Source organism: Barbus barbus (genome assembly GCF_936440315.1).
Source record: "Barbus barbus genome assembly, chromosome: 48".
Taxonomy (NCBI): Eukaryota; Metazoa; Chordata; class Actinopteri; order Cypriniformes; family Cyprinidae; genus Barbus; species Barbus barbus.
Genome location: NC_136726.1, coordinates 15,906,757 through 15,932,116, shown reverse-complemented (window position 1 = coordinate 15,932,116; position 25,360 = coordinate 15,906,757). Strand labels below are relative to the sequence as shown.

At 35.5% G+C, this 25,360-nt stretch overlaps 1 protein-coding gene across 1 annotated transcript; it reads right to left on the bottom strand.

The window, feature by feature from the left end:
- Positions 1-1,893: 1,893 nt before the first annotated feature.
- On the bottom strand, positions 1,894-19,433 carry LOC306866282 (large neutral amino acids transporter small subunit 1-like; the record flags this gene model as incomplete). The annotated part of the gene is made up of 10 exons (XM_079411374.1): positions 1,894-1,949; positions 2,392-2,569; positions 4,905-5,054; positions 5,914-6,010; positions 6,276-6,379; positions 6,482-6,605; positions 7,372-7,416; positions 7,906-8,011; positions 15,200-15,325; positions 18,848-19,433. 10 exons carry the CDS (start codon positions 19,431-19,433, stop codon positions 1,894-1,896), a joined length of 1,572 nt encoding a protein of 523 aa, XP_079267500.1.
- Positions 19,434-25,360: the final 5,927 nt, after the last annotated feature.

Genomic DNA, 25,360 nt, shown 5'->3' with positions numbered 1-25,360 from the left:
AGCTCATCTCCAGTTATTTTTATATTAATGAGCACAAATGGAAACAACGCCAAGCCATCAGTTACAAAATACATTTAGATTCACAAAAAAAAATTACAATTAATAAAAAACAAACAAATAAAAAAACCAAATAATTTTCTGAAGAAGGAAAAAATATCAGTAACAATTTATTTTCAGCATTTCTTTAAAAAATGCCCTGTAAATTATTAGAGCACTAACTGAATGACTCTAAAAAATAATAAATAAATATAAGTAAATTTCTATATAACTATTTAAATTAGATCAAATGATCTTGTTGGCTGGAGTGTTAGTCATACTGCTGTAATTCTCTAAATAATAAAGCATCATTATTTAAACACCCCCTATAAACATAACAGCACTGAAGAAAAGCATTTCAGATCTATCCAGAAGCCTTGAAAATGTAATATAATAGTCAAAGGACAACTTCCATTTTGTCCTAAAATAACACCCCCCTCCATCACCCAAAGCACCCCTAGTGTTTCTCTCACCACTTTTTAACGGAAAATGTGCATTTTCGCCCGCACATACAGCTGATTTTGGTCCAGTATACGAACAAATGTCCATTTAATCGACACTAAGATAACGCAAAAAAACTGCGCACAGCCATCTAAAACTGAAACACAATAATGATATCGCATTTTCACGCAAATTCATTCTGAATTTTTCCATTCGGAAACTGACGAGGCACTAAAATTTCTTCGGTAAGGGTATTTTTTTTTTAACGATACCTTGACGGTACAATAAAAAAACGTAGTTAACTGACAAACCATACAGTGCAACAGCAACAAACTGATGACATAACTTTCTTTTAAAAGTTCGTAACTACCATGAAACTTTGCTTTCTTTAAATAATTGCCAAATTTAAGGGAAACCAAATAAAAAAGCACTTCACATATATTTGCATAACAGATGCAGAAAAGAGGTGCTAAATGTTAAAAAAATGGAAAACAGCCCCTCATCTTTTGTGCTTACTTAAATCATAATTAGGCATAAAAATGTAATGTCCTGTATGTTTACTGAGGTAAGCGGCAAGGCTATAGGTATTCTGATGAATCTGTGAATACTGTACGTCTATACCTTCTATAATATTCAATTAGAGGACCATGACCAAACAAAAAGGAGATTCCTTGAAATTCTTAGTAACAATAAAAAAAACTGCATTATGCTATCAAAAATAAATCTGTTGACATATAAAGTCATATCAAGTTGATCTCAAAAAATAATACAATTCTACACCAACAGACAAGGCACAGCAAACTGGTCATTATCTGCTGTAGAAAAAGAAATGCATAATTTGTAATCCAAGATGCAAATTTGTTGGTCAGGTGGGAATCACGGTTCTGGTTGCTCAGAGACAATGGCGCCTCTCCACAAGTATGAGGGGAGCTCGGCACACACTTTTCCTCACGTACATTCTGAAATAAATGCTTAAAACACGATGCAGGAAGCCAAAAATCACAAACAAAGCCCTAAATAAAGGAATGACCAAGTTATATGACACATTTCTCCGGTGGTTTAAAAAAAATATATATAATTTATATATATATATGTATATATATATATATATATATAATAAATTGAAAGTCCTGATTGAAAACTTAATGAGTCAAACATAAAGACTGAAATGTTTACAGTATAATACATTTGACTGAGGAAGGATTGGCAAAATCTACATCTCAACTGAAATGCTCCTGTGACCCGATGTTGTCTGGTTTTTTATGTGGTAATTCATATAGATTTTGCCTGTGTCAGCAGGATAAGACATTTTCTGGCTCACACAAGAGGAGGTGAGGCAGTCGAGGAATACAGTAAAGGGGGTCTGAGGTGGGTACGAAGAGACTTGGAAGAGGCATCTGTCGCTCCGTTTGGTCTTCAGGACTCCTGAGGTACCACTTCCATCAGCTTCTGGCATGTTGCCGTGGCAGAGACTGGACAGAAAATTAAACAATATAAGTATATATATATAATATTCTTATACTTATATTATTTTTTCTGGATTTTGATCAAATAAATGCAGCTCTGATGTGTCTAAGATTTTTTTCAAAAATGTTTCCAAAATCTTTTTAAACCCAACAAAACAGTGTGTAATGAATTTTATTTGCATGTAATTGTAAAGAGTTTTTTTTTTTTAATTCATTGCATTTGAAAAGTGTTTTTAATTAAATACCATGGGAGACTTAAAAAAATAACATAATATAATAGCCTTTGTCTTAAAAAGCAGTCTTGTTGAATAAACTCTTATAAAGTTTGATTTTAACAACTTAGCCATCAAAACCTGAGGAACGTTTCAGATTTCAGTTATGAAGTTTTAACTGGCTAGAACCATCTTTTGTCCCATGCTGTGAAGCAAAAAAGAGGACAGACACTCACAGATGATCTGCAAGAGCCATTTTGGCTTGTTCTGCCACCAAACGCCAAAGAAGTACACAGGAACTCCTGTAGCGATGATTCCAAATCCTATAGCACACTCCACAGGGGTCTTCCAGATGGACACCACGATGAGGAACAGGCAGGCCAATACGAAGACAATAGGCAGCAGAATATTGACCTAGTGGACAGAGAGGTGGGACAGCTTTGAAAATGTGATCAAAAGTCTATTTAAAGTACAGTCAGAGAGTATGTTTATTAAAGAATATTTATTTCACTTATGAAAGACACGCACTGTAGAAGTGTTGAGCGCAGTGTTACTCGCTCTGACAATCACCATTCTTCTCTGGTTGCTCATTTTGGTAGGACATCCTGATCTTTGATATTTGGGTTGTGTTGTGCTGTGTTGTCTCTAGTTGTACAAAAATGGACTTCACAGAGCTCTAAGAATGGTTCAAAGCTCTTCTTTTTATAGCCTTCTCCTGCCTTTTTTTTCCTTACAACTTCATCACATAGTTCCCCGGGTAGCCGCTTGCTCTTTGTGATAGCCGGACTGATCTGGTTTTGCAGAATGGTTTCACTTACTTAGCTTGTTGGCAGATGGCCTGATACTCTCCACAAGCTTACTCTGATCAACACTAGCTCATTGCTAATGTCATTACATTTCACTTCCACATTATGATTAGTATTTATGATGTCTCTGTCATTGTTGAGTAGCTTTAAGCATCCTTGCTGAATAAAAGTATTAATTTAATGACAAAAACAATTACATATCTCACCCCATTCTTTTGAACTGTAGTATATAATTAAAGGGATAGATCCCCCAAAAATGAAAATTCTGTCATTAATTACTCACCCTCGTGTCATTACAAACCCGTAAGACCTTTGTTCATCTTCAGAACACAAATAGGTATTTTTGATGAAATTCGAGAGCTTTCTGACCCTGCATAGACGGCAACGCAACTGACACGTTCAAGGCCAAGAAAGGTAGTAAGGACATTGTTAAAATAGTCCATGTGACATCAGTGGTTCAACCGTAATGTCATGAAGCGTTTTGTTCACAATGAAAACAAAAATAAGGACTTTATTCAAGGATGTCTTCTCTTTCAGGTAAGTCTCCTCCACCATTCATGAGAGTACCATGAATGGCGAAGGTCTTACAGGGTTGAAACTAAATGAAAATGAGTAATTAATGACAGAATTTTCATTTTTGGGGGAACTATCCCTTTAATTTCTAAAAGAAAAATGCTATTTACTGTGAATTCTATGTAAAAAATATTTTCTTTGAAAATTATTATAATACCCCTATTGTCTTAATTTATTAGAAATAGTCCTACCATCTAGAAGTTTGACACTTCAACAGTTCATTTCATGAAACCACTAAAGTACCACCTTAATTATATGTTGTCTGCACTATGTTTGTACTTTCTGTACTGGAAGCTCATAACACCAAGACAAATTCCTTGTGTGTGCAAACACACTTGGCAATAAAGCTCTTTCTGATTCTGATTCTGATTCTGATCTAAAAGCAGAGAAATCCAACATCACAGGCAGTACTAGTACGGTGCATGAAACAAACAATGGACTGTCGCTAATGAGATCTAGAATGAGAGAAAGATTATGAGCAATAAGCAAATGGCCTCTTTCACTCCAGTGCCTCCAAACCTCGTTTGATGAACATCCCTCTGTGTCCAGCAGATGAGCGAAGGCCACTGAGTGCAATGAGAAACTGAATGTGGATGAATGTGAGAGAAGCGCACAAAAGGGCCTGTGTCTTAGCGTTCTGTTGCTGGCTATGTATGGTTTCAGACAGAGAACACATATAGAGGTCGACCAATATGGGTTTTTCTCTGGCAGATGCTGATATTTAGAAATCATGGCACCCGATGGCCGATATGTTCAGCCGATTTCCCCCCCCCCCTTTTTTTTTTTAATCATGAAAGAGAGTTTGAGTAAATGTTTATTGCAGGGTACAAGATAGTAATATTAGTAGTAGCAGCCTAACACTGCTTAAGAGTGTCCTGGCTACGAGTGATGACAGACACATTTCATGAGGAAATATATAATATATACAGTATAATACACTTTACAATAGTATGGTTCGAAAAAACACTATAATATTTACTATAAATCACTATAGTATGCACGGCTACAGAGTGTGTGAGCTGCTCTGTCTCACGCACCCAGAGGGAGAGAGAACCTGCGTCCGAATGTGCATACTATCCTAAATTCTATGTGATAGTAGTACTATTTAGGGCAGAAAGGGTGCCTCCGGTACAGCGTTCCACAACAACGCTTAACTGCCTGCAAATGCGCCTGCCTATAAATCAGCCTAATTTGCAGCACAATCGGCCGATGCCGATTAATTAAAAAATGCCCAAAATCGCCCCGATTAATCGGTCGACCTCTAAATATATATTATGGCAGGTCACTTCTCATGCATTTGAAAGTATGACCTTGTTCATCCTCACACAGTCTATCTAGTGTATGCTAACTAGCTCTGCCCCCCGACTCACCTTAATTGGTCGTTCCAATTCAGGTTTCTTGTAGCGTAACCACATCATGCCGAGGATGGCCATGGCGATACATAGCCAATTAAAGAAGCTGAAGAAGTTGATGACGGAGAAAATGTCATTGGAGAAAGCGTAGAGGAGAGTCATGATACACTGTGGGGAAAAAGAAAAGGTATAGACTGAATCTTCAGCAAAGTCATCGAAAAGAAATCATTCAAAAGTGTGATTAACTTAAAAATAGGACATTATTATCAATTCACACCTTTTCTGAAGAATTTCCATGACTTCTCCAGTCATATGTGATTATTGAATATGGATTTAATTTGCTAATAAAAATGACTGATTAATTTAAAAGAACTGATTCAAAACAATGACTTGCTCAAAAATTAGAACTAGTTAAAATGATTCATTAAACAAAACTGTCTTAAAATAGTATTTAAAAAAAATAGAACTATTTATAAAGATTCATTTTAAAGAACCAATTCAAAAGAATGATTAATTAAAAGATTAAAACCTGCTAATCCAATTCATTGACAATAACTGACTCAAAATAATTATTTACTAAAAAAATAGAACTGGTTAAACGGATTAATTGAAAATAAAATTACCCAAAAGATGATTTGCTTAAAAATTGGACCCGATTAAACCAATTTATTGAAAAGAACTGACTTAAAATAATGATTTGGTCAAAAATTAGAACTGTCTGAACTGATTCCTTACAAGGAACAGACTCAAAAAAAAAAAGATTCACTCACAAATTAGAACTGATTAAACTGATTCACTGACTGATTCATTAAACCGATTTACTGAAAAAAATAAAAATAAAGAGGCAAAAACAATTCGCTGAAAACAACCAATTTACATTCACTCCAAAATTATAATTGTTTAAACAGAAAAAATAATTTAAAACTTTAAAAAAAGGAACTAAACCAAAAAATGATTCACTCAGAAACTGGACTCAACAATGACTTGTAAGTTACAGTGAGTGATGTGGTTGGTTTCCGACACCTACCGTAAAAATAAGTGAAGGCATAGGGGTCAGAAGGTCAGGGTGGATCATCGACAACAAACTGGGAAGATGACCTTCTCTGGAGCCCACGAAGAACAGCCTGAAGGGAAAGAGCAAGATACAAAAGAGACCGTTTTATCCATTAGGTCTGATACCAAACAGAGACTTAAACAAATCTATTTCGAGATAACCTGACCAGTGTTTACAGTGGAAAAGCCTGCAGGGTGACTTTAGAACAACACTAACCAGACAGATTAATTAAATAAACAACTTAAAGTAAAGTGATCTGATTAATGCGACCGCTTCCAACACAGGATATTTATAACAAGTGTGTGTTAGTGTTTGTGTGTGTGTGTGTGCATTACCTAGATGAAGTAAACAGAGAGCCATTCACAGAGCCAAAGCAGGACAGGCCCACAAACACAGGGATTATCCAAGCCATTGGTCCTAGGTGGTAGTTTCCAAAGTCCTAAAAAATAACTTAATTATTATGGATCTTTAATAAACATTAATAAATAGAAAACATGAAAGCCATTGAGCTAAATATGGAATATAACGTGGTGACACTCACCACAGCAACAGCCTCAGATGAGAGCATTTGCTCCGGACTGAGTGTAGTGAAGTAGGCCAGGTTGGTCAGCACATAGACAACGGTGACAATGGGGAGTGAGATGATGATGGCCAGAGGCAGATTTCTGAAAAACATTGGCACATACACTATTACATAATCCACCCCTCTCAAAAACGCATTTTTTGTGCTCAGTTTTTTTTTTTTAGAAATGCCGTCTTGACATGGTTAATTTATTCAGTGACAGGAAGTGTCTAAAATATATTTAATAATTTAAAAATATTTAAAATATATTTAATACATATCTTGATTTTTTTTTTTTTTACTATTTTACCCCTAAAGAAATTAATATCACTCCAATGTAAAGAAAAGGTTATTATGAGCAGCATAGAAGAAGCTGATAAACATCGAAACATGGTAGTCCCTTGAGGCAACTTGCACCATGTAAAATACAAATAAATGAGATGAATCAGCTTTTATTACACATAATAACAAAACAATGACTTGATTCTTCTTTTTACAGGAGTGAATTAGCTTTTTAAAATATTCAAATTTTTCATATTTTTATGGGTAACATTTTTTTGCTTAGGAAATATTTATTTTTATTTAATTATAAAAAATATGTTTTTATAAGGAAAATAAGTTGTTGTTGTTTTTTTGGCTTAAATTGTTTATTGAACTTGTCAATAATAACAGGACAAAAATACAGCAGAATAGTTAAAAATATTGTTCCCACTCCACCCCCCCCCCAAACCTTAAAAAAGGAGAATTAAATAAATAAATAAAAATTAAACAAGCTAAATTTAAAATACATACATTAAAAAAAAAACTCATTATATAAATATACTGTACTATACTGTAATACAAAGTAAAATAAGGTAAGTTTAACTTACTTGTATGGCTCGATCATCTCCTCTGTGACAAAATTCAAATAATTCCTGGTAAAAACGAAAAAGTAAATAAGAAAATTTAAATAATTTAAACACATCCTGTCCTACAAGTTCAACTGCTGAAGACCAATAATTAGAAAGTACAGGAAATATAACAATATGTAAGAAAATTCTGACAAATTAAACAAGCAATTTACAGAATTACCGACAAATAGTTTAAATTCTAATAAGGGAATATGGTTGAAATTTTGTGGATATAAAAATACTTCCTTCTGCACCAGCTGAATACTAAAAATGTCAACTATAAGTCAATCATTCAGCTGATTTCCATGAAAAGTGCAAACAATGTGGCATTATCAAAACAACTACATTGAATGAATTGGGCCAATGAAATTTCACGGTGGGCCAAAAAAAAAGTTGATTTACATGTAAAAGATGTGTCTTGGTTTACATGGTGTATCACTACATTTTACTTGTGAAAGTCTAATTCTTCCTTTTTTTCCACAGTTCCACCCAAATCTGGTTCTGTGGTCTTACCATCCTCCATAAGCAAACAGCCCACTGTAAAGAGCCAATCCGATGTTGCCAAAGTCTGAATTGGTTCCTTTGAACGAATTTTCAGGCAAAAGATCAGTAGTATCACCTGCAACAGAAACAATCAGCATGAAACATGAGATTACAATGCTGTTGTAAACTATCAGAAACATTACATAATAAAACAACCCATACAAGTCATAATATCTGGGGAGTACTCTGTAACTCCCACAATATTATCCCATGAGAGGAACAAACGGAATAGATTCAAGGTGGACGACTGTTTCCCGCTATCATAATAATACAATGAGTTTTCAAAGCCATCATGCTGACATTCTCAAGGCCAGTTGTGGGCTGGAGGTCGGTGAATGAGGGACAAGGTCACAGATGTCACATCTGAAACGCAAGAGTCATGGGAACACAAGAACTAAAGAGAAATTGTAGGGTTTGCAAATTCTTGAACACCTGAAGCTTGTGAATTTCCCACTGGATCAACAGATGAACATAGTGTTGTTTCAGGCTGGGGCCCGTTCTCAATCTCTCCCGTGAGAAAGCCGGGGGAGATCAAACCTCTACGTACATCCATCTCTCCAAAGCCTGCAGGCTGTAGAGCGACGAGGGCTTCCCTAACAGAAGACGCCGTAAGGATTCAATTCATGGTTAGGAAATTCTGCCACTTTAAAGGATTGGCCCAGCAGTCCAACATGTTGTACAGTAAAGCAACAAAAATGTAGAGGTGTAGAAAAAAAAACTAGTTTAACAGGTTGATATGACTAACTCATCAAAATGTAACTTGCAACTTGACTTCTCTCAAAATAATCACCTTGAACATCGTTACACAGGTTTGATACAAAGTAGTCTCCCGTGTGCTTTCTTTGTTACTTTCTTTTGAGAATTTGTGGTTGTATGTTTGTTCTTTCATTCCTCAGCTGCTCTTTAACACAATAGTATCAACTGATTTAATGTCCTAATTTTCATATTTTCAAGGTTTAATGACCTTGAAAGTAAAGAACATGATAAGCACAACCTTCTTAAATCTAAAAATGGGCATTCAATAGAACATTTCTCTTTGTTTTCCCCATAGTAAATGAATGGGTAACTATGGCAAATGCAAATGATCTGACACATAATATATAATGTGTCACCGTTCTTCCAATATATATACTGTATATATATATATATATATATATATATATATATATATATATACTATCGTTTTCAACACTAAAAATAATAAGAAATGTATCTTGAGCAGCATATTAAAATGATTTTTGAAGGATCATGTGACATTGAAGACTGTTTCTATTTTAAATTGTAATAATATTTCAATAATATATATATATATATATATATATATATATATATATATATATATATATATATAAATAAATAAAAAGAGATTAAAATATAATGTATATTGGTATATGTAGAATACCCAGATTTAAAAATGATGTAAAAGTATTGTTTTTTTTTTTTCATGTAAGCCATTGCATTATCTTAAGTTAACATGAAAGTGTAAAAAAACAATTGTCCTGTGGCAACGAATTGAGACTAAAAGTAATTTAGGCTTGAGTTGAGTTGGACTCCACCTCCATGAATCCTACCTAGGGGATTTGTGAACATGTCCACTGTGTAAGAATGATTGCAGCCCAAGGCAAGCTCATGTGAATCAGTGTGATCGATAGAGGCCAACACCGCCTGGTCACATGACACGGCAGGCGAAGTAGGTGTGTGTGTGTGTGTGTGTGTGTCTGTATGTCTGAGGCAGTCAGGCGCAGAAAGAGACTGAAAGCCTGTAAAAACTCTTTGTATAAACTTGAGTATTACAGGCTCAGACCTGAGCTACGCCAGGCCAGAGGAGCCCGATCTCTGACTGAGAGAAACGCTTCGACAGCACATCTCGGCTTACATAGCCTAGATTCAGTCTGAAGAGTTCCTAAAAACAACACGCAATCTCAAAAACACACTTTTCTAATAGACAACAGTGCAGTGTGTGAAGGCAAGTAAGTTCAGTGAACTGAGTTTCCAGTGTAACCGTTGTCGCATCAATCTAGACAGTTTAATGGACAAATAGAATCATCTGAGAGCAAAACTAGGGCATCCGGTCAAATAGACATTTGCACTGACCTACTGGCAAAGTGTATTGTCATATTCTAGTATCGAACAAAAAAATGTTAAGTTGATGCTTTGGCATACTTGATTCTGATAGTTTGCAATTTTGTGGTAAAATACAAATTAATAAATGCTGTTCTCCGGTCTTGGTCAATTTTGTTTTAATAATATATTGTACATTTATTTTATGTTGATCAAAAGTGGCAGAAAAGACAGTTATAATGTTTCTACAAATATTTCTATTTTAAATAAATGCTTTTCTTTTGACATTTCTGTTCATCATAAAATCTGTAAAAAAATATATATATTTTGGTTCCCACAACAAAATAAATAAATAAATAAGCAGCACAACTGGGGCCTGTTTCAGAAAGGAGGTTAAGTGAAAACTCTGAGTATGTTAACCCTGAAATGAGGGAAACTCAAAATGGGAGGTTTGTCAAACCCGAGAAAGCAGGGTAAGTCAAGCCCGTTTCTGAACGAGAGGTAACTTATACTCAGAGTCAGTTACCGTAGTAACTTACTCTGTGAACCTAACCTGGTCAGGAGCAGGTTTTCTTCGGTAAACCCAGAGTTTCTTTCGGTCTCCTCCCCCTTTTTATAGTGTTAGCGAAGTTTAAATACCTTATTCATTCATTCACGCTGCAAAATAGATTTTCTTACTGAGTGCACAATGAATAATGAACAATGAACATTAGTTCAATAATTTATAGTTATAGTTTTTTAATTAAAAGTTAATATCAGAGGTGTTATTGGCAGTTATTAAGAACTAAAGTTATACATTGACGGAAGTACGCACGCTGATGTCTTTTTGGCGGGAGCTGTTGCCATGGTGAATCGTAATTTCGGCGCTCCGCTGATCATGACTCTTCATAGTCGTGGTGCACGCGCTTAACTCAGAGTCAACCTACATAGAGTTGAGTAAACTAACTCAGTTCAGCTGTTTTGTAACCGAAAACTCAGAGTTTCCCATCTCAGAGTAAGTCAACTCTGAGTTCAAGTTTAAACTCAGAGCTGGTTGAGCCTCCTTATTGAACCGGCCCGTTTTCACCATTGATAATAATAAGAAATATTTACATACAGACAAAAATAAGCTATTTTTAAATTAAAAGGAAGTAAGTGTTACACAACCTCAGAAGTAGTCTGCTGTAGTCATGCTAGCTTTGTGTTGTTTTTCCATTATGATCTATTTGCATCAAATAATTACTCTTCCAAATCATACATGTGCCTGTTTATTGTTTTATTGGGCTTGTATCATTCCGGTTTCTGTCCCTCCTTTTATCCCTTTCATTTCTTGTCAGCTCTCAAATATAATTATCAATACAGTGGCAAAAAGACCAAAACATAAAAACTTCCAAACAATGATCCTACTAATAAGTGGGCAGAGTCTAAAAAGCATGCAGAGTCTCGCTGTCTCTGTGTGGGTGGAGCTCCAGTCCCAGACGAGTTTGAGATGGTTGATAAACCACGAGGTATCCTGTTGCATGCTACATTTCAGCAACGGCTGAATGTAACGGACTTAAGCAGTAGTGGCTTTCTCAAAACAAACGCAAGCGCTAAGATACACACTGAGACCTTTTCTGGACTTCTCAGTGAGATAAGTCTATTACGTCATCAAACAGAAGCTACTTTGTCCACAGAGACTGACGTGGAGAGAGGAAATGTCACAGAGGAAGATGCTGTCAATTAAACAGCTCTTTCAAAAGTGAGACTTTCTAAAGAAAATAAATAGGATACTTGTCAGTTCAGCCATATACATATCTGAGGACATTTCCATAGACATTTGTCAGGACAGGGAGGGTGTGTCTATCGGTGGTTCAAATTTACAGTCATCATTATCTGGCTTCGTTTTTCTCACAACCGTTTTGCATCTAGCTTGCACACAAAAACACCCGATAGCTAGCCAGCTGCCTTGCTGTCTTCAGTCAACACAGACAGCAACGAGGCATTCTAACTAAAATGGAAAGTCATAAATGACTGACTTGAAAGGAGTCGACCTCATAATGAGAGAATCAACTCAACTCGCAACTGCTTTAAATAGAGTTTTGGTGTGTTCAAGTCATGTTGAGAAGATCATAATTTACGGATTGAATGCATTCACAATGTCGTAATTACAATAGGGAAACTCTTTTTCTGAGTTGTGAGCGTCTCTGAGGCAAACGAAGAACTTAACATACATAAACAGTCCATTTAATAGTCCAAACTCAAAACTCCAGGGAACACAGGACACAGGGACATGACATCGACGTTATTACCAGACACCGGGAAACACACGGTTTAAATAATCAAACTAAACGAGATAATTAACAAACACAGCTGGTGACAAACAAACTGCTAAAGACAGGAACAGGAACATAACCAAATAAGGGCACATGAGGGCGGGAAACACAAGACACACGACTAGGATGTAACGATTAGCGGTTTGACGATAAATCATGATAAAATTCCCCACGGTTAGTATTACCATTTCATATTTGAATTATCATTAAAATCGTATTCGATTACCACGATTTGAACAACCTACGATAAATAAATACTGTCCAGCATAAAGCGCAGTTTTAAGTAACAGTCTCATGTGCAGCAGAGTAGTTTCGTTTTGAGTGAAACTAGGGCGGAAAAGCTGAGAGGTTTTAAAAGAGTGCTAAGGGAATTATGCAAATTAATTTATGAATGAATTAATTATATGAATGTACCTCTGAAGGTTCTGACTGTCTTCAGAAACGATTAGATGGCATTTTGTTTTCATCTTCGCTCCATGTAATACCTAAAGAAGGTGTTCTCAATCGCAATACTGCTTTGTTCACGGAGGTTACTAGAAACAGCTGTATTCAGAGAGTGGATTTACAGAGACTTATATTTACATTCAGCTTGTGTGCAGTTTGTGTCTGGCCAAAAACGGACCGAATTTGCATGCCCTGCTGTAAATGTTGACCGGTTAATGAAAACAAGCTTATGTGGATTCTACACATTTAAACAGACAAGTTATCTAGAATTATTTTTGGAGCAGATAAAATACATACAATCATTTATTAATCAATTATAATTTTTATTTAATTTACATTTTCAGTCTTGATAATAATAAGAGATTTTTCTTGAACACCAAATCAGAATATTAGAATGATGTCTGAAGGATCCTGTGACACTGAAAACTGGAGTAATGATGCTGAAAATTCAGTTTGCCATCACAGGAATAAAAAACAAAAAAAAAACAACAAAAAAAAACATTTAATTGTAATAATATTTCTCAATATTACTGTTTTACTCTATTTTAGATCAAATAAATACAGCCTTGGTGAGCAGAAGGGACTTCTTTCAAGAACGTTTTTAAAATCTTACCAACCACAAACTTTTAAACGGTACTTCAAATGAACTTTTGGAACTTTTGAATAATGCTGCTTTAGAAGCATCTCTCTACCATGAGACTTAACAAAGTAAAGAAAAAAAACCCAAAGGCAAGACCAAAATTTGGCAGTCTAGGCAAAATTTGGGTGAGGCATGCCAATTACAAGAGACGTGCCCTACAGTTCTGGCTCCATTATTCAATAATCAACATCAGCATGGCGTCTCCTTCTCATTTTCCTTTATTTCAGAAACTACCTTGCTGTCTGTCATTACACGTCCACTGCTGTGGGCAGTGAGAGTGGGTGGATTGGAGATAAAAGATGAAAAGAAGAGCTAATAATCCATTCGAATTAACCTGTCCTGTTTCGCTGACTCACAATTGAGTCAGTGATACCAGCTTTAGGCCTTTGTTTGTGCAGTAGACACGGATTCACCAAGTGAATGGTCTTTGTTAATCTGCATCTCAGACTGTGAAATCCTCTTTTTCCTTTCTGAATTTGTGAGGTTATACCGGTAAGCTAATGAGAAACAGACCCCAAAAAATTTTATTAAAGGCACAGTAGACCCAAAAATGCATTTCCGTGAAACCTCTGATGTTAATTCCAGTTGGTGACCATTTAAACAAACTACAGTAGTTCATGTCTGGCATCAAGGTCTGCCAGCTCGTACTACAAATCTTTGAACTGCTCTTTCTTTTTGTTTGCTCTTTCTCTAGACTATTGCTGTCAGTGCTTTAGTGTCTCAGTAACAAACACTCAGAGCTGCTGTTTTGGCTGCACATTCAGCAGGTCTACAGTTCCCTGCTAAACGAACTGCTCCACAACTATACAACTGTAATTAGAACCTGAGTCCAAAAGAGTTCTAAAAGAGTTCAAATACCAACACGAAGTACCAAAATATCAATATGGCATGAATCAAGACTGCTGATCCAAGATTGCTAATTAATTTTATTTTTACATTTAATTTATATATTACAGTATGATTTCATTATTTTCTAGAAATAAACAGTATATTGAATATAAAAATCTAATTATATCAATTAAAATTAAATCAAATTTGATGTAAAAGTTCAAAAGAATAAACTAGCTAGTTTAGGGATAATAATATATATATACAGTATATATATATATATATATATATAAATAAAAGAAAATTATTTTGTTTCATAATTTTTTTATGAAACAAAATAATTTTCTTTTATTTATATATAAGAGGGTCATCTGGCTCAGAAATTTCAAAATTATAGTTTGCATGATATTAAATGTGAAATGAGTAATATAATAAAAGTTCTAATGTGTGATTTTAATAGTTGGATGCAGTCAAGAAGTCCAGAAGCACTGAAGTCAGATATTTGCTGTTTTTAAAACTACTTAACTAAATGTTTGCTAATAGTTTATTTATTAACTGCGCCTTTTTATTGCTTTAAAAAAGTAATGGGACACCAATTTGTACCCTATTAATCGAAAAAAGTCATTTTTTGCATGAGGCTGATGTTGAACTGAACTTGGCCTAAAACTTTTTGTAGCTTGAAGACACTATTCACCCAGCTAAGATGCCACAAAGCGACACTGTAATGAAAACTGTTGGAACGCTACATCGTATCCATAGCAAAAATAAATAAACACTGAAGCCAAGGCCTACCTAAGGCCATACAAATCTCTATTCATACCAGAAAACATAAATACAGTCGCTCTGCCTGAATTTACAAACATAAACTATTCGTATGGGTTCATTTTAATGATGGAAAACACTGTCATTAATCAAAACTACAGTATTTCCATTCCATTCCTCAGCTCTTGTTTAGTTAACGGACTGATTGTTGTCTGAGTGTTTGTGTGTTACCCACCTTTGCCGATCTCCACAAAGCCAATAATGATGATGAGGCCCAGGGCGAGTAGCTTAGCAGCAGCAAAGGCATCTTGAACCCTTGTGGCGGCCTTCACGCTGTAGCAGTTGATAGCGGTCAACAACACTATAGGGAGAGATGGAGGGAAAAACAGAACGACAGGCACTTATTTTTAGTCTTTCACAACAGAGACTCAGAGGAAGTAAACCTAAATACTTGGTAAACTAATTAGGCTAGAATTTGTCATCCACACTTTAACACAGGAGGCGTCATCCGCAAAGCGCTGTTTACATTGCAGCTATACACGTGGCAGCATGATGTGGTGTGCTACTTTTTTAAATGAAACAGCATGCCTGCCAAAGTTATTAAGGTTGAATGGAAAAACAGACATCAAATAAAATTTGGTGAAAGAAGAACTATCTGTCCGATCTTGAAAATGTCAGCACCACATGTAGGTTCAAGCGATTAGGAATATTGTATACTACAGCACATAATAATCTGCCTAATGGGGCTGGATTGTATTACAGGGTGGATCTGCAGATAATTATTACCTGAATCATACGCAAATATCTCGCCCTACTTATTCAATCCACTTACTTGCAATTTTTGTTTTGTTTAATTCTGTTTCAATGCGATTAACAGAAATCCTATTGACTGGATATCTATGTCACACATTATACTGAATAAGACTGACTGGCTCTAATTTCATTTTTTTTTTTCTGATAAAAACTGTGAATAAAAATGTACAGAGATCTATGTCTGCTATGCATGTTTTCTTCTTTCTTTCAAATTTTAAGTAAAAAACTTGAGTTGTCTCAGGCCACATTTACACTGCTGTTTTTATTGAACCAATTCAATATGACAATAATAACAACAATATAATAATAATAATAATAATAATAATAACAATAATTAATATTATTGATATTATTTGATTAAATCGTTAAAATTAAGAAAATCAATAAAGAAATATATTTGTAACTTATCTGTTTCTGTTTAGTTTCCTTTTTGCCCATATTTGGTTCTTCCTGTTTTAGTTCCTGTCATTAGTTAATTATCTATCATCCCCGTCACCTGTGTTTGATTTAATTATCTTGTTTTCTCGTTTGTTCCAGCCTCTTTATAAGTCCTGAGTTTTGCCTTGGTTTTTGTCTGTTCATAAGTTAACAATTGTCAAACGTGTGTTGATACTGTCTATTAAAGACTACGCCTTTTGTTTATGTCTTGGTCGAGCGCTTTTTATACTACAACCACGGTACCGTAACAATATTAACTTACTAAATTATATTTATTTTACTACTGTAAAATAAATAGTATATTATAGTAATAATATTAATATTACTATTTTATTTTACAACAGTATAATTTTAATACTAATGTGATAACAATAATATATGTATTAAACATATATGTATAATTATATGAAAATGTGTCATAAAATGACATTTTAATTTATTTACGTAAAATACGTAAAAAACTTTATTAATATAGTAGAGCATTTGACTGCAAGAAGGTCTCCAATTTTTTTTTTTAAAAAGTGAAGTGACATACGGCCAAGTATGGTGACCCATACCCGGAATTACATGTTCCCTGTGTTAGTCTGAGTTTCTCCCATTATCCAAAGAGCACAAGTGAACTGGAAATTGTCACTAGTTATGAGCTTGTTTCCCTGCCTACAGTCCAAGGCACTGGGGAAGGGGGAACCAGACATTGTTTGGAAAAAGAATGGATGTATGAATAAAAATGAGCAGGTATAGGTGCCACGGCCTGAATGAAATTTAAAAGTTCACTGACCAAATACTGGTAAACAGATTTTGAGGGAATAATAAAAATCATGAGCTCCTACCACCTCAGCGTCCAGCCCCTGGCTCCAAGCTTCCTATTAAATGTGATTAACTAACGAATACTTCAAAGCAGCATTAGCTGTAAATCGGTCTGGGCAAGAGAGGCGAAGCCTGCTGGCCTTTGTGAGCCCTTAAAGTACAAAAGGGGGTCTGTATCGGGTAGGACAGTAGGGCCTAGGTCCACTCACGCATGAACACATGCACACGCTGTTGTATTATTCTGTTGGGCACTGCAGTTCTCGTTCATAATAGACCAGGGATCATGAGACAAAGGTTCCTCCCTGAGCTTCCCTACGGCAGGAGCATGGTCCCGCTCAGGGGGCCTCTCCCATGGATACGCAGAGTAGTTTCATGCAACAAACCAATCCTGGAGTCCCTTTTCAATCATGACCTTAAAACACATGAGAAAATGGGTCAGGGGAATAGTGGCCAGCTGCTATGCCAGCAGACCCAAATACTGTCTATGAGGTACAAAACCATAAAACTGAGCACTTGGGCTGAACTCTCAATGATGGCATTAATCCTGTAACCTGTCGTTGCTCACCTTAAACGTATGGCCATAGTCATCTTTACCTCCCTTTCTGTCTCATCATGTGAGTTCTTATGGAAGGATTAGACAAGCCAATAACAAGGCGAGATTACGACGGATAGTGGGTGCTGTGTTCACAATGAACACAATCACAAAGAATAAGCATTCTTGTACCCAAATCAAGCATTCATCTGGCCTAAATGAGAAAGGAGGAGAGAAAGAAAGAAGAGACAAAGAAAAAGACAGGGAGAGAAAGAGAGAAATATGGGTTTTAATTTGTTGGCCAATTGGTAATTAGGGCTTGAGCTAATTCTCCTAATCCTGACTGGTTTAAACCTGCAGGAGGGCTGCATTGCTCGCATGGCTGCCATGGTAAATCACAACCTTAACATATTGCCATGAGCATGCATGTCAAAGATCTGTGATTGTAGCGCTGCAGGGCTGAATTCATAAACTCCTATTGGTCCTCCTATAGGTACTCTTACTGCAAGAAACACACAATTTATGGCAAAAAGAGAGCAACCTGATCATAACAATGAGAAATCTTGGTTTAGACATGCTTGTTATTGTATGAAGTTACATATTAGTGGAGTTTCTAAAGAAAAAAAGTGGATTAATTATGAAGCTCATGCAACATGATTTATGTTACTACCATTGGTTAATAACTTAAACATCTAACAAGACTTCATAATTACTCTGCTTTTTCATTTCCATGATGAGAAAAAAACGGATTTGCATTTCCTCAAAATATTCATTTATAATCAAAATATAATACTAAAGCGACGTTAAATTGGCCAGTTAATAATACTACCAAAGCCATTAATTTGCATAAAGCCCGCCAAGGTGATGTAGCAGCGCGTGCCACTTCCTCCATGAATCATTCAAAAAAATAGATGATGAAATTTTTCAGCACATTTTCAACATACTCCGTTCCTCCCACACCCCGTAGCGAGGACACATGGCGTTTCTGTCTCTAATTACACATGTTCGATCACATATGTAGATAAAAGCGTTTATATTTATAATCTGGCCGAATTTAGTGAGAAACATGTTGTACATGTCATGAGGAGACTTGAACGCGTTTCGGACGATTAAGATGAAGCGCGTGAGATGACAGCTGAGGTCAATTCTAACGTCAGAACCATTGAACTGAGGAGATTTACGATAAAGAGCCCTCAGTAATGACTTATATAATATGCATATGGTTTATTTCAGGAATAAATAAGTAAAACGAATTTTTATGTCACCTAGCGAGGTAGGTAACAGGTTACTTACGGATACACAGGCAGGCGACCAGCTTAGCCCCTGTTTCAGGGACAGGGCAGTCGGGAAAGATGGGCTTCAGGAGGTAGGTAGCAAAAACATAGGCGACAATATACTGCGAGGACGGCCTGATGATGAGAAGCTCGATCCAGAGTTTCAGAAACGCAGGTAGGGAGCCGTAAACTTCAAGGATGTAAGCGTAGTCACCCCCAGATTTGGTGATGGTGGTCCCCAGCTCGGCGTAGCACAGAGCGCCTATAGTGGAGAAGACGCCGCATATAGACCACACGATCAGCGACAACCCGACTGAACCGGCTTCTTTCACCACTCCGGTCGGTGTCACGAAGATGCCAGAGCCAATAATGGTGCCTACAATAATGGCCACGCCGTTTACGAGAGTAATAGTTCTTTTCAGCACGACTGTCTCTTCTCCATCCGCAGAGGTAATATCTGCGGTGGGGCTTTCAGGCGTGCCGTCTCCTGGTCGGCTCCTGTTGCCATCCCCACCTCTGCTGGAGAGCATCTTCTCCGTCACTTGCTTGTCGTCTTCATCCCGGTCCGCAGACGCATTTGAACTCCGTTTCTTCAACCCCGACATTGCTTCCTCTTGTCAAACAAAGCCAGGCGCTTTGTTTTGCTCAAAGTGTGAAAATGACCTGTTCAGCTCCCTCAGACTGGGCTTGGCTGATGCACGGTGGTTACCGTGGAGTCCGCTCTGACTCGCAGAAACGTGGTTTCTGAAGTGTGCCAACGTTGTAGAAACACAAAAGCATCTCCTGATTCGGCCTGCCTCTTTCCTCCTCCGCCTTATTAAGTGTTACAGTTGAGGTTTATATCGCCCTCTAGAGTACACTCTTAGAAAAAAAGGTTATTTGGGGTTCTATATAGAACCCTGGGTTCAACTCCAAAGAACCCTTTATGCCAAAAAGGTTCTATATGAGGAGAAAGAACCCTTTTTTGGCACAAAAGGCTTCTTTGAGCTAAACTATGCTTTATGTATATTTACACATTAGGCTATTTAAAATTATTATACTACATTATATGTGTGCTTTTATTTAAATTTTACTTTGACACACCTTTATTCAAAAAAAAAAAAAAAAACTTAAAATTTACATCTGCACTGAATCAACCTATTATTATATCAACAAACTGATCTGGTAGAAATGTGTTCTAGCAGTGTATAGAAATCTGGACAGTTTGACCTATTTATTAATAGGTACACGCTAGTCTTCTGTTTAATCAGCAAACATGATTGCAAGTTCTGGTTATCATGTCATGTAAGAGGCCGTGCAGCTCTTTTATTGACAAGCAACATGCTCATATGAGTTTCAGTGTTTCATTTAGATTCTAAAAAAGGCTTTTCTTATAACTCATCCCTCCAAACAGATGCATTGGTAAGTGAGAAAATTAATTCATTTGAGCTTATTTTAATTACTTTTACCTAAACCCTTGTCATTTTTAGTTAGCTTAACGTTACACGTTTAATTCAAGAAGCTAAAAGAAGAAAGGTGGTTTATCGCGTTGTCCAGGCCTGCGCATTTCTTCGCCGGGAGGTTTGTCATTTTTAACATGAATCCCTAAAGTATCTTGATAAAAACTGTTGTGAATTGATTAATAATGCTGGCGAGAGAGAAGCAGCTGATGGAGATGTTTCCATTTTTTCTGTGGATAACTGCGAGTATTTGGTGTTTGCAGTTATAGTATAGTAAAATATAATTATTTGTTTTGCTGAAGTAATTGTATAATATTCTAAACACGCTGTATCTGGTTGTTGTAGATGTTCATCTAACTCAGAGAGCACTTTTAAAGTTTTACCACAAGCTTATCAAAGTGTTGAAAAGTGGAAGTCAGAGGAAACATGACCAACCTGCTGCAAAACAATAACACAAAGGGTACATTATTTCTTTTTCCTCACAGTACCAACTGAAGCTCATCAATCAGCTAATCTGAAGTTACTGATTGCTTTTTTTTCTTCTTCTATTTTCCATGTTTTATCATGCAGGTTCTTATGATTGATTGATTGATAAATAAATACATATTTTGCACTGTCACTGCAGGTCTGGACTCTGGAGTGCAGCATTATTTGTTTGTTCATCAACATACAGATGAAAACACCACACTAACTAATTCAAGTAAGTTTTAAGATTTGATTTAATTGTGAGAGATTCCTTTCTTTTTCCTGTTGTACTGCACTCTTCATAGTTCTAATAAATGTTTCTCTGACTTGTATCAACATCTTGAGATGTCAAGTCTAATCATCGCAAGGAGAGTTAGCATCAGAATGGATGCGTCACTGACCAGTAACACAGAGATGCCAGAAGTATCTGTTTGCTGTCTACTTTTTGTTCAGTATGGAGCATCCAAAATCCATCACTCAGTTCATTTCAATCAGCACTATTTAGCCCTTCCCAGTGCTGAAATTATCATGGGTCCTTTGTTTTTATTGTTTAAATGCTTATCTGAATGTAAAATTAATATTCAATGCTTATAAGTTTAAAAACAATACTATAGTTAGTCTTTTAACTCCCTTTTCAGAAACATGTGGTTCACCATCTTTCATGGGTTACAGAATTGGGCAAAGTTGCAGCATACAAAAGAAAAAAAGATAAAAAAGTCAGACTACTTGGTTTATAGATTTATAGGAGAATGTGTAGTAAATACTTGACATTTATTTAAGGTAAAGGGTAATGACCTGGTGGTGAGATGCAAAATAAGAGTGTCATTTATATACCGGTACTATCTGATGACAAACTTTTCACATTCTAACTTTACTTATGTATTTATTTAAAAAACTTAGTTTTACCAGTTATCTTTAAATTTATTTATTTGTGCAAGTTAACATTCCATTCAGTTTTTTTTGTGTGTGTGGTTTCTTAGCAATCAACATATATTTGTGACTGACATGTTGGATGGGTGAGTAAGGTGGAGGGGGTTGAAAAAACAATATTTCTAAAACGGAGAGTGCCATTTAGACAGGTAAAAATGATATCACAAAACCTTGATGTGTTATGCTTATGGATATTTCAGTTTTTCTAGTGATAAATTAGTTATATGAGCGGTTTAAACCTTAATATTTAATTAAAACAAAACAAAAATTAAATCCAAAGAATGATGGGAACCCCTAAAGGGTTCTATATAGAACTTTTTTACCGGTTACAAAGATTTTGATTGAACCCTTAAAAAGGGTTCTATATAGAACCTTTTAGGGGTTCCAAATATGTAGCGCCTGATAGAACCTTTTAAGGTTCTATATAGAACCTTTTCTTCTAAGAGTGATACTCTATCCTTTCCTGGAAGACATTATTATTGTGTGGTCCAGCAGGCTTTTTCCTAATTTTTCAGTTGAACTCATGAGTAAACCTTCAGATTTCAAGTCACATCATAACATTTAAATAAACATAATTTATCTAATTACAGTTTAAAAAGACTAAAAATACCTGACGATATAATGCTGCTGTAAAAAAATAAATAAATAATCGGTTAGCATTAAGTTCCTTTAAGCAGAGACGGAGGGTAGTGAAGTATTTTTAATTAAGTAATTTTAAAAAGTATCTGTAGTTTATCAGTGTTTTTCTTTGGAAAACTTTACTTCACTACATTCCAAAGCATAATGTCTTAATTTTTACAGCACTACATTTCATAAATGTGACCCTGGACCACAGTCTTAAGTCGCTTGGGTATATTTAGCAATAGTCAAAAATTGTATGGGACAAAATTATTGCTTTTTCTTTTATGCCAAAAATCATTAGGACATTAAGTAAAGATCTGTTCCATGAAGATATTTAGTAAATTCCCTACTGTAAATATTTCAAAAGTTAATTTTTGATGAGTAACATGCTAAGAACTTCATTTGGACAGCTTTTAGATTTTTTTGCACCCTCAGATTGCAGATTTTCAAATAGTTGTCTCTCGGACAAATATTGTCATATCCTAACAAACCATACATCAATGGAAAGCTTATTCAGCTTTCAGATGATGTATAAATCTCAATTTCGAAAAATTGACCCTTATGACTGGTTTTGTGGTCCAGGGTCACAAACAGAAGTTGTTTTTTTTACCTTTAATACTTAAGAACATTTTATTTTTACTCAAGTAAATCTTTGAATAACTTTTACTTGAGTAAAAATAAAGTAATACATTTCTAATGTAATTAAGTATTAAATGATATTTAATATGAAACGTAATGCAGTAAAAAAGTACAATATTATGCTTTGGAATGTTGTGAAGTAAAGTGTTCTAAAGAAAAACACTCTGATCACGTATATTGACACTTGAAAAGTACTTTTACAGCAGAGTAAAAATACTTCACTACTGTCCGCCTCTGCCTTTAAGGTAAAAATGTCACCATAAAATACTGTTCACAGTCAGTGAAAAAACACAGACATTCCCAGAATTCATTTTGTGACACTTCAAATTAGTTTTTTTAGATTGTCCTAATCTGTTTTGTTAAATCTTATGTTAGATTAATATTTATTGCGTTATTTTAGTGTGCCACCATGGTGTTTTGTATTTGTGTGCATGACACTGTACCCTCTATATATTAATATTTACCTCAGCTTGTGGAAAAGCTGCTTGTGATGATCTTTCATTCATCTTACATCTGTTTTTTGTTGTTTGTCAGTGCATTACAAAATAGATTTTAGTAGACTGCTTATAAGTTTGTGAGTTAACAGTTAATTAAATTAATTTTTTAGTTTGTTTAATTTGTAATACCTAAAAAGTTTCCTCCATTTTTTTACGATAAAGTCCTGGTAACCCCCACTGCTATTTTTTACCAAATATTTCACAGATTTTACATTCTACAAGCTTATGACAATCAATGTGGTAAATTATTTCTCTTGATATAAATATTATGTAAATACTAATAGTAGTAAATATTCTAAAAAAATATTTTGGTTGATGGTTTACCATTTACACATTTTTTATTTCATTCTGGTATTAGCATTTCTAGCATCTTACAAACCCCCTGCAGTTCCACTATGCATTCCACTTTGAATGACGCATTTGTGAACCATGGAAATCCTTCTGGATGGTGAGTTTTTCTAATTATTCTGACATTTTCTATTTTTAATATTTAGAATATAATCCTTGGCTAGACATGAATTACCATAACTTGTCGTTTCAGCTCTTGAAAAGTTTTTAGACTCAAATTCCTTTGATCATAATGTCTGAAGAAACATATGAAAAAATAATAAAGTTGTCCCTGCTAATTTCCTGTTTTCAGGTAAAGGCCCTTGAAACATCACAAATGTCACATCCCTGTGGGCTTTAAAGATATTGGCTCTCAAATTAAACAAAACAACAACTTAAATTTCATCCAAAAGCTTTTGTGTTTCAAAGAGAAATGTCATATGCCTACAAGGTATCAATCTCTGAAGACCTGGAGAGTATAATCTGCAGGGGGCAAATGGGTTGTACTAATACTTATGAACTTCATGACCAATAAGGTTGTTCATCAGGGCATGTTTGAGAAAAACCTGCCACCTGCATTCTCTTTGCACGTGCTCTCATTTAGACATTTTTTTAACATTAGCCTCCCCATCATGAGAATTAAATTGTATTTATGGTGTATGTTTGCTCAGCTTAAAGATAAATGAGACCGCAGGTGACTTTTTATTTGAGAAGTCATGGTTGCTGCTGTGTTGTGCCCTGATATTTAAGAGTTCAGTTTTCTTTCTCTAGGAGAGAGGGGTGTAGGTGTCTCAGTTCTCTGGTGCCACAAGGGCTGGTTATCATTAAAAGTAGCAACTATGGGGTAGAGTCTGGAGCAACTTTACCACTCACAAGGTGCATGAAAACAACTAAATACAGGAACGTGAGGAAAAATGTCAGCACTACTTGTGATAAGGAGAGATTTTATTATAACAGTACCAATGCATTTCGGCCTAAGAGCCTTCCTCAGGGTTCATTAAAAGTAAAAAACAATGAGCTCTTATCTGCAAGTGAAACTTCGGAGGGCCTGTCGGGTTTTGGACAAGATTTAATGTACATTTTTAGATGTAAAGTTTGTTTGATCTAAAGAGGAAAGCAACTGGATTGGAGTTCTGAGAAACACCTTTAAGCCATAAGTTCCTGTTTATAGAAAGCAAATAGGACTGAATGGAGTTTTCTTTTTGTCTAAGAATAACCTGCAAAAACACTGAAGAACAAAACCACAGTAGAGGAAGCAGCCTGATATTAGCAGCTTTCATCTGTGACTTCTATTAAATTACATTTACATTACATTTAGTAGACGCTTTTATCCAAAGCGACTTACAAATGAGGACAATGGATGGAAGCAATCAAAATCAACAAAAGAGCAACGATATGCAAGTGCCATAACACATCCCAGCCAGCTCAACGCAGTAAACGTAGCAAGGTTTTTTGTTTTTTTTCAATTAGCGATGAGCGTCAGCTAAAGAGACCACAGAAGACATCAGCGTCCACTATCCCTTGAGATACTCCAGAGTTGCATAACGTCTTTTTATTGATCACAACTGCGACCGTCTCCAGCGTTTTTCAAAGAAGAAGTCTTGATCTGCTGCT